This window comes from Dasypus novemcinctus, chromosome 4 (assembly GCF_030445035.2).
Source record: "Dasypus novemcinctus isolate mDasNov1 chromosome 4, mDasNov1.1.hap2, whole genome shotgun sequence".
In the NCBI taxonomy this organism is placed as follows: domain Eukaryota; kingdom Metazoa; phylum Chordata; class Mammalia; order Cingulata; family Dasypodidae; genus Dasypus; species Dasypus novemcinctus.
This window is the reverse complement of record NC_080676.1, coordinates 75,450,341-75,463,522: the sequence shown is the minus strand read 5'-3', so window position 1 is coordinate 75,463,522 and position 13,182 is coordinate 75,450,341. Positions and strand designations below refer to the sequence as shown.

At 45.1% G+C, this 13,182-nt stretch overlaps 1 protein-coding gene across 1 annotated transcript in view; it reads left to right on the top strand.

The window, feature by feature from the left end:
• The window catches only part of KALRN (kalirin RhoGEF kinase), a 775,504-nt gene that overhangs the window by 732,955 nt on the left and 29,367 nt on the right, over positions 1 to 13,182 (top strand). Inside the window, 2 exon segments of the mRNA XM_058295672.2 lie at positions 536 to 659; positions 1,784 to 1,843. Of these exon segments, the coding sequence (XP_058151655.1) occupies positions 536 to 659; positions 1,784 to 1,843 (184 nt within the window).

Here is a 13,182-nt window from a genome sequence, read left to right as displayed (position 1 = left end):
TTTTGGAAGTGACACAGCCCAAACATGAATAATGAGATGGGAATGCCAAAATCACCCTTTTGCATCTTTCTACCTGGTCCTGGGAAGATGTGCTGCCAGTGTCTTACACACCATAGAATATACCTCCCTACCCTTTCTCGTTCTACCATCCCTACCCCACATCCCATACTTCTCCTTCATGACCTTTAGACAGGGAATTCACCAGTCCTATCAGGCTTCCCCGTTATGATATAAAAAACCACCTAACGTCCCAGTAGAGTTTAGTAATCCAGAGTACTCATATTTTCTTCAAATGATGCCAGTCAACCTTGTCCCTCTAGCAGGAGAGGTCAAAGCTCATCCTCGTGCACTTCCTGTTGGAGATGGGGTCAGCTGCCAGCCACTGCAGGAGCTGGCGTCCAGGCTTGGGGCCTCTGAAGCCTGGGCTTGACTGGAGCCACTCACCTACTGACTCACCCAGGGGTGGCAAGCCCTACCCACCACCTCACTCTGCCCTAACCTGCCTTTTTGATTGGTGCATTTTTTGGTACAACAGGAAGTCATGTTCATGGCATACCCTACGCATGAGAAAGCGGGCAGAAGTGGAGAACACGGGTAAAAATGAAGCCACAGGGCCTCGTAAACCCAAGGATATTCTGGGCAACAAAGTCTCTGTTAAAGTGAGTAAGGTATTCCAGAGCTGTGTCCCCACCTCTCATCTACTCCTACCCTGCAGCATTCTCACAAGACAATTGGGGTGGAGGGAATTTATTTTTTTCCCCATGCGGGGACCACAGGGGAAGTAGTTTAGCAGAATTTTGCATGCAACATCAATTTTTTTTTTATTTTTTATTTCTCCTGGCAACTTCGATTCAAGTAAGTACCTTTTTTTTTTCTTTTATACCTTTCTCTTTATACCGTGCAGATGTTTTATAGCAAAATTATCTGCAACATTATTCTCTTAGAAATGCAAGATGCTTGATTCATACTCAGTTTCTCAAAGCTGCCCATTCAGTCTCCTAGGTTTGAGAATACATGCAATTTGAAGGGTTTAGGGGTGCCCTCCAAACCTCCAACCCCGTGAAGGCTGAAGTTTGGAATTTAAGGGCCTCTGTGTCCTTGGTAAAGTTTCATTTCTTTTCCCCAGAGTTCAGACGACATCAACTTCTAGGACATTTTCCTTGCCTCTCCCTATGCATGGGCAGGGAAGGAATGCACAGTGAATAAGCCCAAGTTATTTCTTTGCAAAAATCCATCTATTACTTTGAACTTGTGGATTCTAAGCTTTGGCAGACTCCTGTTTCCCCATTCTTGAAATGATATCTGCTTTCTCTGAAAAGATCTGCCTCCGGACAGTGGAAATTAGGTTGCTGATTAATTTTGTTAGAATATGTGAACATGTATACTTTTTTTACTTTTTCCCTCTTCCTGAGCAAAATAAGGACAACTGAAACCCATTTTAACGTCCTCCTTGGGGAAAAGAAATTGTATTCTCCTTCACCCTCATCTGGGAAGTCCAGCCTCACAGAAGACAACAGTTTCAATTCTCCAGCACTCATGCTTTATTTGGTTGCTTCCATTGCTATTTCCTGTGAGCTCAGCAGTTGCACATGATCCCAGCCTCCTTTCCTTGAAAAGAGCATGTGGCTGCCCTTGGTGATTCACACCCTTACCTTAAAAGCATCTGGTTTTTTCTCTGCCCAGTTTCCCATTCCCCCTGCTTCTCTGAAGTTCTCTCTCTTGCAAAAGCTACTTGTGTTCTAACTGTGTTCTTTCTTCCCCCTTCCTCATGCTGCCAATCAAGGAGACGAACAGTTCCGAGGAGTCAGAGTGCGATGATCTTGACCCTAATACTAGCATGGAGGTAGACACAGCTATTGTTGTCCTATTTCCTACAGTGATTGTCTTTCTTTACTGTGTTCTATAACAGTGATCTTGCTAAAGTGACCACCCAGACAAGGATAAAAGGATAAACGGTAATATTAGGACATCCCTGGGTATTCCATCCCAACTGGGAAAAACAAAACTCCACTCAATTTTGGTGGAAAACCCTACCCAGGACTCTTCCAAAAACAAAAATTTCCTGTTCTCTTGACTGCTAACTTAATACTGTCTTCCTTGGTGGGTTTGGATTTACATAGAAAATATCCAGCTTTGTTATTTGAAACTTAGAACACATTTTTTTTCCCCATAGAAAATAGCATTCTAGATAGTGGTTGACTCCCAGCTGAAAGACAAGAACCCACTTAGTTTTCAGTTTCTCCCTCTTTTGTTTTCTCCTCCTCACCTTTTTCCTCTTCTTCCTCCTCCTCTATCCCCTTCATCTTGTTCTTCTCCTGGACCTATGCTTTGTTTACTGCACCAGGGAAATCATGGGTTCAGTATGGTTTTTGTGGCTGACCTGGCACCTCCTTGCTATATATAGCTGGCTGTTGGCACATATAAGGTGTGATTGGAGCAACTGCAGTACACACCTTTGCCCATTTCCAGGCTCGCGGGCAGGGACGGGTGTGCCCACCATGTGATGGAAACCAGAAGCCCTGGGAAGAGCGCCCTCCTGCAGCCTCGCAGAGGCCTCTATAGAGATGGTGGGACTGAAACGTCACCTAAGGGACCTTTATCACTCTGGGTTTATGGATATGTAGGCGTCTTTCCACCAAAAACATCAATTTCCAACTTTTTGTAGTCCAGAAACTTTTTGAGTTATAGAATCATAACTGATATGGCTGGCCCCTGAGTTTCAACCTTCATAAATTTACAAACCCTAGAGAATTTAAGTAGACATGGAACTGGCTTTCCCTACCAATTTGTCTTTCGGAATAAATTATAAATTTTTTTCCCCAAATCTGTGTCCCTTACCCAAGTTATAGATAAAGTTTAGAGAGAGTATTTTCGGGCACAAATAACAACTAAAGTAGAGAAAGCCAAGCTATTCAACAGGAGTGGGGAATTTTCTCAAGGGATAGGTAAGTAGAAGCTTATTGCAATGTACAGTGCAGAAGAAGACAGTGACCAAGGGTGCGTTCAGAAGGTAGAGACATTAAAGACCCAATTTGAAGCACCAGTGGGTGGGCTGCCTGTTGAAGACTTCTAGCTACTGAATTGATAGCTTGGGGCATCATTTCCAGGCCCAGCCTGGACCCTGCCTTCACCTTTATCTTCTCAACTTGGTTGGTGCAGTAGGTGTTTCCTTGAGCGCGGTTTGCTCCCTCCCTCCTGCCTGCCTGACCGAGTCCCTCTCCCCTTGGCTGAACTGCAACTTTCCTGGCCCTGCTAAGAGCCCATGTGCCTAGAACCACAACTGACACCCTGGCCCCTGGCCCCTGGCCCCTGGCCCCTGGCCCCTGGACGTTTGCCCTCTGCTGGGTCTCCAAATGCTAAATCCTGCCCTGCTGAGTGACCATCCTCGACTGCAGCCAGAATGTTGATTCCAATTCTCGGCCCCTGTCTCCTGCTTCCTGTCTCCACACCAACATCATTACCAAAGCATTCTTTAGTTTGTCTTAGTGGGTGGACTAAGGGTTTCTTTAAGGAGCAATTTCTTGGGGTCTTGCTTACACACCGGCTGCTTGTTAGCGTCAGCACTGGCATATGTCCCACTGTAGTGGCTTGGGAGATAGGTAGGCACATCCTCCTGAGCTAATTCAGAGGCAAATAAAGCACCTTGAATCCTGGGAATCCAATTCTCCAAGCTTTCCAAGAACACCCACTTGTGTAAAGGGAGGTCATTCTGCTTTACTGTTTGCAGCCTTTCATGCCCCATAGAGACACCCTTGTGAATATTCTCAAGTGCAGCCCACACTCCCCACGCCCCACACCACCACCCACTCCACTGGCCACTGCAAGATAAGCTCTGAAAGAGTGCCATCCCCTTGTGACCTAGCACCTCCCTTCCTGCCTGCCAGTCTTTGACAAGACTCCATATAGGACTGTTCTAAAAACAATGTGTCTGTCCTTAGTTCAACCTGTTTCTTTGCCTTGCAGTGATTATTTAAACTTTGTGTCTGAAGGGGGGAGTACTGTATATGTGAGAGAAATTGTTCTACCCGGAAGAAAAGCCAAATCAGCTGAAAATCAAATACCAGGGTGCCTTGGGAACACCTTGGTAACAAATTAATATGAATTCCATCTTTTCCAGACCAGCTCAGAATGCTGACTGCCTTTTATTAAAGAGGAGTGCAGACATGATGCTGGGCTGGGAAACAGATGCCCACCTGCCCCCTTCCTCAATCCCACCCAGCCCCAGTGTCTGTGCAGACACTCCAGGCTGGAGCCTGGGCTTGGGAGTCAGTCTCTGCTGTCTTTTGGCCAATGCCCATCTCTAGCCAGTCTGGAGCCTTCTCTTATTACAACCCAGACTAGACAGGTTCCCACCTCCACACTACCTCTGAAAACTTGTCTGAGAATCACATTGCATGGCAAACAATGCTTAGGGTTTATACACCTGCCCTGCTCTTCTCCTCCAAGTACTAACACTTGGCCTGCATCACATGCTGGGGTTGAAAGGCCTTAACAAAGTTTCCAGACCCTGGCCTTTTAGAATGGGGTTTCTCAGCCCAGCTGTTCTGTCTAGTCCAGTTAATGAAATGCATTTTAATTAAAAAAATCAAAAAACCCCACCAGTATGACTTTTTAGCAGAGAAGGTCAGTCCATCAGAGTAAAATGTTGTCAGGATTTAAAAAACCCAAAAACTTCCATCTGTGCTTCTCTGATCCTGTCATTTAACTTGCTGCCAGCCTCATCCAGGACTCAGATTAAGTGCTGACATTACCCTGGGTCATAAGGCCAGCCATGAGGGGTTACCTTTCTTTAGTAAGAAGCTTTAGATCTTGTGGGAGACACTCTTGGAAGATGAGGCAGAAAGGATTTGGGTAAATGAAGCTAATTTTGGAGGGTATTTCCAATCAGGATAGGAAGCACAGACTTTTACAGTTAACAGATCCTTGGGAAGCTTTAGTCCACCCTCACCCCTTAGGTTTTTAAAGCTACTTTAAGGCAGCTTCTGGTTGTCCCTGGCCATGGTTCCCCCATCCTACTCCTACCTTGGATCACCCCATCTCCAGGTTGATTTTAATCTAAAATGCAGATCCTGGCAAATGAAGCAACCTGCCTTCTAGTGCCATTTTTTCCTGGGTGAGTTTGTTATTCAATTTTCCAGCTCAACGAAGAGGAATATAATTTCTGCCCTGCTTCCTTTCCAGGGCTTAAGTATGATTTAAATAAAAGTCATACAAAGGCAGTATCACTTGAAAAGCACACTGGAAGAGATGTCAGAATATCTGAATTCCAGACGAGACTCTCAGCTGCTTGACTTTGGGCAAGTTGCTTAGCCTTTCTGAGCCTTGGGTCTCTATGGGAGGTTGCACAGTTCCACGCGTACAGGTGCTTATGTAAATGATTTGGAACACTTTGAGCACCGTAAGATCTAAGGTGAAATAGCAAAGGATTTTTCTCTCTGGCACTTCTGACTCTGAAAACAATGAGACCCTGAGAGACAGGGTGCCTTGCCCCAGGACCTTGCTTTTCAGGGCATGCGATAAGGGTCCTGAGACCTGATGGTAGTGGCCACTCCCAGCTCTGGGAACGTTTTGAGTGGCCAACATTAACTCTTCCTTTGTTCCCCAAACCCACAAGACCCTGACCCAAACTAGCGCTTCTGCAAAGAGCTGGCCTGCTGCTCCCACCTTAGCTGCTCTGGCCTTGTCCCAGATTCAAAGCTTCAAAATAACCTGGTCTGAGAGTTGGAAGGAAATTTTTACAGCCCTAATCAGGGGACAGACCTGGCATTGCCAGTGTCTTTCCACAGATGCCTGTTTCTCCATTTTATGGAAAGACATTTTTTATGAGAAGAACTCTTTGGAGGAAAAGAAAGTGAAGCATCACATTCCTCTTATTTTGTTTTTACAAAGTATTTGCTTTGTAATGTATCTGATGGGTTTGGCTTGGAGACTCTTCCTGCCTAGCCTTGTTTGTGACTACATGAAGACTGATTTATATTCACCAAGAGAAGGGAGCTTAGCTTGCTGGACCTGGCATTTCTCTCCAGTGAGGGATCATAAGAAGATTTTTCACTGCATAGTGACATTATGCCTTTGTTCCTTACAACCGCCCTCTGAAATAAGGAGGGTAGGGCTTCTCATCCCCCTCGTGGAAATAGGTTCAGGGAGGCCCAGGCCATACGACAATAGCAAGGGCAGGTCTTGATTCTGATGCTTTGAGAGACTGAGTTTGGCATGTGGTGTCAAAGAATAATGCTCACTAAGGCTCAGGTACTTTCTGAAGTCAGGCCAACCTCAGGCCCTCCCTTCGTACACATCTGCTTGTACAAGGAGAATTTCCTTCTGAGCAACTTTTTAATCCCTTGACAGTTGGGTAATTACTTGCCCACACCCACGCCCTTTCCCAGTGACTCAGGAGTCTAGCCATAGCAGCCAATGAAGGAACTCCAATTACGTGGATTTGAAATGTCTGAATTGGTTCACTCAGCACACCCTCAGTCCTGCACGTCTTTCGGCCCTTCACACTAGGCTGGAGGCCTAACCCGTTTCATTGATGTTGCGTGCTAATAAGTTTATAAGATGCCATTGACCCAGGACAAGTTGCTCTAAGGGCCTGCTATTGGAGGAGCAAAGTCCAGCGTGCTGACCACCTCCATCCCACCCCACTCAGTCAAGTTTCACTTACAGGCTCACTCGATGTGATTTTCTAGTCAATTCCATTTAACAGCATCTGATTAACACAAGCATTGTGGTGAGTACTGTGGAAGGACCAACACATTAGGCAAGGTTGGGTCTTACACTTACGAATCTTGCAGTCACATGGAGGGAGGCAGTCTACGTTATATCGCAGACTTTGAGATGTGCTTTAATAAAGGCACGGAGAGGGGAACCACTTACTTCTGACTGGAGGCATTCATTCATTCAGTGGATATTTAAGTATCCACTCAGACACTGGGTTAACGGTAATAATAGCTGCTATTACTCTGTCTTTCCTATTGGCCTGGCAGTGTGCTGAGTCCTCTCCACCCAAAGCACCATGACTTAAGTACTAGTATCATCATTCCCATTTTATATGCAGCACGGAGAGGTTAGGACGCTTCCCCAAGGTTGCATATTCCTAAGCAGCCTATCTATCTCCCAGAAAGCCTGTGAGCATAATCTCTGGCTTCATATGATGCTAGTGTATGAGTTGAGTAAATTAATAGAATGTTTACACTCTTAAAGGTAAAGAATGGAGAAAGAGCATGAACAAAGGTCCTGAGGTATGAAAGGGCCAGGCACATTTTGAGAGAAGTACATGGTCTGGGTATCTAAAGTTTAGGGTATGTAGGAAGACTTGTAGGAGATAAAGCCTGGCAGACAGGCTAAGAACAGACTGTGACAGCCTGGAAGGACAGATCCAGTGGACAGCAAGGAGCAGTAGAAAAGTTTTAAGCAGAACCAATATGATAGTCTTGTTTTAGGAAGATAACTAACACCTGTGTAAAGAAAGGCAGGGACAGGTGGGCCTGTTGGAGGCTGTTGCCATAGAACTAGTGGGAGTTGAAAAATACCTGACTTGGAGTGGGGGGTTGTGGGGAGAGGGGGCAGGGAAAGAGAGTGAATGAGGACTAGTAAAAGGTTGAGGAGGAGATGCAGGAATGAAAACAGCTGAGTACAATACAGGAGGTCAGGGAAGGGGCATCGGGCTGGGGCCTTCCCACTTGGAAACTCCAAGACAGTCCCACGATCAATCTTCCACTCTTTCCCACATCCCCAGGACAAAGTTTAACCTGTTATGGGTCCATAGACTCTGGAAGGTTGTTCCACTCAGTAAAAGAAGTATGATCAGGGTCAAATCATTAAGAAATGAGACCCCAAAATATTCATCCATAAGCACTTTATCTAAAGTCAAGATCTTGGCTTCCAGGTTGGAAATGTGATTTATAAAAAAATAAGTCATAACATCACCACCTGCAAAACCACCACTCCAGTCCTGATGTCTCGGCTGCTGAGATTCACCTATGTGTACTTGAGAGTCCTAAGCAGTGTCACCTTCCTCTGGGTGGAACACGTTAGCCTCCCAAGCATCGCTCTTGGGGTCTGCAGGAAGGCCAGCCACAGGGGTGTGAAGCCAGGCATCCTAGGCCCAGACTATCTGTACCCACAAAGCCCCCCTTAGGAACCCTATCTAAGAAAAATGAGTCCTGGTGACTTCCAGGGCTACCAGGTAAGAGGACGTGGGCCAGGTGCTGCCTTGTCTCCCCCCCATAAACATTTTTTGTTCTGCTTTGTTTACTATTTTCCTTTCTTCCTCTCCCAGCACTGGTTCATTTTCCTTCTCTATGTGTTTATTGACAACCTACAGTGTGCTAAGCACGACCTCTGAGGAAAGGGGCCCTTTTATTCTATGGTAGAATTTGATTGTGCTATGGTACTCTCCTGTTTCTCCTCCAGTGAGCCATGAGCTCCTCCTGGGCAGATCCCAGGTCATCTCTATCTGCCTGTTAGTCTATAAAGGTTGATGGAATGAATGAGTGAGGTCACTCACTAGTAACAAGTACTCTTTTCCACATGAAGTAGAAGGGGAATACTATGGAGTTAGCAAGAGTAAGATTAGTCATTTGGTGATATTTGAGAAGACTCTTACATGAAGGGTGGAATTTCAAGAGATGGAAGAGGGAATAGCAAATATATCCCATTGGAAAAGCTAGGAGATTATCAGAAGTAATAGCAAGAGTCAGTTCAGGTATGGAATATAGTGCTGTTGGGAAGGAGTGGTTACATAATATTGAAAAAGTACTGAAGAGCATATGGTGCACAGGCTAAGACATTCAGAGTTAATCAGAAACAGGAGGTCATTGAACATTTATGAGTGGGGATGTGAGATGATCAGAGCTTGGCTTTATTAAAAATTAGTCTGGTATACAAAATGGATAGAAACAGGCAGAGAGAACACTTGGGAGATCATTGCTATGGGTTATATGGAGGTGAGCATCAATGCCTGCGAACAATGGAGCATGACAGCAGAGCCTGCCATTGGTAATACCGTTCTTTACCAATACAGGTGTCAGGAGGAAGACCAGGTCTGGGAGAAAGGTGGTAAGTTTGATCTGGAATATACTGAGTTTGAAATTTTTTTAGGTCATCTCGGTAGAGCTGCAAATATGGTACTGGAGTTGCAAAGACAGGACAAGAGACCAACATTTTGGAATCATCCACAGAAAGGGTGAAGCCATAGACATAGATAAGAATACCCATGGGTATAAACAGAGAGAAAGGAGCCAACTTAGAAACTCTTCTCTCTGCTTCTCTAACCATCTCCACTGACTACACTCTTATATCCATCTCTTCTCTTTTCCTCCCCCCTTTCACCATTTCTTCCATTCATTTCCTTTACTCTTTTTCATTTTCTCCAGTCCATCTCATTCTCCTCTTCCTTCTTGTACCTTCTTTTCTTCAACCAAATAAATGTTGGTCACATCATTAACTATCTAACATTAAAGTGAAATTCTTAAGAATTATTTTTAGTGTAGGGTCAATCACATCAACTACTCAGGATTAATAATAAGCAGTTTATATAGATCAGGAGGCTCCATTCAAATTGTTCTAGGGACACCATCTGGGTGTGTGAAACAATGAGGAGGCAAATGTGGCTTTGCCTTGTGATAATCTACCATCTAAGACATAAACTAGTTTGTGACATGTTGCCTGGGAGCACGTGCCTAGCCAGTATTGGCTGCTTTTAGAAGCTCTCACTTGACTTGTGACCTTCACATCCAGCACCCTACCCATCACAGGTGTCCTGGTGAAAAGCAAGTCAAGGCAGATTTGGTGGGGTGGTAAAGAGCAGATTAGGTTGCTGGCCCCTTCCAATAGGGGAGAACGCGGTTTTCCCAACAGGCTGCAAATGGTAAGTGTTTCGTAATCCATTGGTGTTTGCACACTGCCTCATCTCCACCATGAGCTGTAATTATTTCTTTCTTAGGGTTTGCCACCATATTACAGTTACTCATTTACGTGTCTGGCTCCCCAGTAGTCTAGTCTATGTTCTATGTCAGCCTCTCCAGTGTGAGGCTTCCTGTCTGCTTACTCGGGTAGATGAGCAGCCCTGCTCTGTAAGCCTGCTGGTCTCAGCTAGAAGGGCTCAGGAGGAAGAGGGGGGAGCAAGGGTGTGCGGGGGAGCCCAGAAGACCAGAGGATGAGGAGAAGCAGGCGTGAGAGGAGCCCTCCCTGGTGGCCCCAGCCCTCCTCCTGAAGCCCTGTGTAGTCTGTGCTCCTAGGATTATGTAGGGAAATAACCTGTTTCAACAATAACAAGCTTTGAGCTTCTTCCATGCTTGAAAAATGATGGTACTATGGATTAAGGAAATAGATCAAAGACACACTTCTCCAGCCTTTTGGGAGGGGATTATACTACATTTGCATATTTTTCCTTGAAGCTCATTCAGTGCTCATTTAGAAATGAACAGAAGGATGAATATTTTCTAAAAATTGAGAAACCTGCATCTGTTTGGCCATAATGAAAGCATGAAAGGTTAAACCTTAAAACCAGAAGTAACATCTAAATCTTTAGAAATTATTTTTCTTATATCTATTCATTGTATTGCCAAATCTAATCATGTAAAATCATCTAAAATCCCCTTCCTTCCTGCTCTAAAAATAGGTCCACATGAAACAAGCACAAAGGGTATATAGAAAGAAGAGACAGAGTATGTGATAGCTCTGAGTTGGGTTTAGGACATTTGGTTTTAATTTCTTTTTATTTCTTCAGCATATGTAGTTTTGAACTGGGTTTTAAGACTAGTGATGAGGAATTTTGGGGAAAAAAAAAACAACAGAGGGGGATCCTTCTTCTAGTTTTCTAGACAGATAGCTCACTATAGGGTCAGAGTCAGTCTCTGACACAGACCGGCTAGAAAAACAGACTCAAGATTTTGTCAGTGCTCAGTTCATTTATTCAGTTCATTTTATTCAGTACCGGTTGCTTTTACCTGTAACGCTTCGCTCTTACTTAACTGCCCTCCCATGTTGTAGAAAAATCAAGAATACTATGGGATTTCTCTCCAGAAGGAAGAAACTAAGTTGCTGATGGACCGCGCGGTGATTTTTTCCCCCTCTAGAAGGAAGCTCAGCCACCTGCGCCCTCTGCTGTTCAAATAAAGCCAGAGTCCTAAGTTTATTCCCCACCCTGTCTAAACCAACTCGTTCTCTCGGATTTGCCATGCATTCACTTGTTGTCTGAGAGAGAGAGAGCATTTTAAACACACAGTGTCATCTTTCCTCACTACCACTTCCCATTTCGATTCCAGTTTTCTCCTCCTTCCCATCTACCACATTACACTGACTCCCAATGTGTATCCAAGGAAGGAAAACATCAGGTTTCTAAAACATGTGTGGCTTATGGTTAACCCCAGGTCCCAGGCTGACACCTCGGGTGGCTGCACACACCAAGCATGACCACTAGACAAGGTGCTCAGGAGAACTACAGTCTAGTCAACTCATTGTGTGAGCTCAGTTAATTTGATTCAACAAATATTCACTCTTCTGCTATGTGCAAGATGCCATGTTAAGCACCATAAACGATGGTAACTAAAACATATGAAATGCCACTATCTTCAAAGGATTTACAGTCTGGTAGGGCAAAATAACACGCAGGTGAGATGTTCTGATACACGGCAGCAGACGAACAGAACCACGGAAGTATGAGCTGCTTTAAGGGGACCAGGGAGGGAAAGATTGCTGTTGGCTAAGTCTCAGACACTGACTGACATGAGATTCCTGTTCAAATCACGTTCCCAAGTCATGGAAATAAGAAAACACTCCAAGTTTAGGGCAAAATATTTATCTCAACGCTTCTCCCCCAAATTAGGGTCCTACCATAAAAAAATTTCCCTTGATTTGGCAACCTTCAAATGGAGTACCGTGGTGTCAGGTATGTGCTAGGTCTGGGACAGTGACACTGAGCACACAGCATGGGCCTTGCCCTCGTGGGCTCTGCAGCCACAGGGAGCCGTAGACAAAGTGGAGGTGCCTACAGGGTGAGAGGCACCCTGACTCTCCTCCAGTCCACACTCTGACTTGCTTCAGAGTGGAAAGTGGAAAATGAGAGAGCTATCTTCTATGGGCATAATACAGAGTTAATGTTAGAAAAAAACCAATGTGGCTTTTGTCTCACCTCTTGGTCCTTGCTGGCGCAGTTCAAAGAGAACTAGGTAGTGATGGGATGGGTGACAAGGCAGAGGGAGTGTGGAAAAGGTAAGCAGTAGGTCCTAGGTACTGATGACAAAGTTTCACAGCACTTTTCACAAAACCCTCCGCTGCCTGCAATGAGCTGGTGGAAAGGATACAGGCTAACATTTAAGAGCTCTCAGATCTAGTCCTGTGTCAGCCTCCTAGGATCTTACACTTCTCCATCTCATCTAGGAAATGGGAATAAATAACACCTGCTCTGTAATTCCTCCCAAGTTTTTGGAGGACCAAATAGAGGAGGAGTCTGTGAGGAGTAGTTTATGCCTAGTATATAATGCTACCCAAATCAGTGGTTCCATTACCATTATCAGTAACACCTTGTGCCGAGTTGTACTCCCCCTTCCTGGGCCAGCCAAGAGCTAGAGGAGTGCCTCTTCCTGACTCCTCTTGCAGGTCCCTTCCAGAGAGAGAGAATCTGCAATTAAGCTCCATTGGTAACCTTTCTCTCCAACTTCCCACTGAAGACTATATCCAAACTAGGACGATTTCTTTTTAAAATAGTTCATGGGTTTAATAATATATACAGTTGGGGTTATGTGATGAGAAATAGGAATAAGGTAAGAAGTACTCTAAGCAGCAGTTGGAGTGTTATTTTATAAAAATACCACCACAGTGCAGGTTTATGAAACCCCAGTTAAAATTTTACAGCATACGAACGTGCTGTTTGCCCCTTGCCCAGCAGGCCTCCTCTCTGGGACTTCTGGTATGGACTCAATGTCTTGCTGCCTGGGAATTCCCATCCTGATGGGAAATACAGGCCATTGCACAAAGTCGGCAGCATTCTCCACTTGTTCTTGCCCTAGGATCACTGATCGTGTGCAGGTGGGCCGGTGGGATGGGGGAGAATGGAGTGCTCCAGTTACTCACGTCGGCAGGCACTCTCCTGGACACTTGGCAGCTGTCAGTTAATTCCCTCTTCCCGCTAGACTGTTGGTGCCGAGGAGTCAGCTCCTCTTAGCTTCGTCAAGTGGC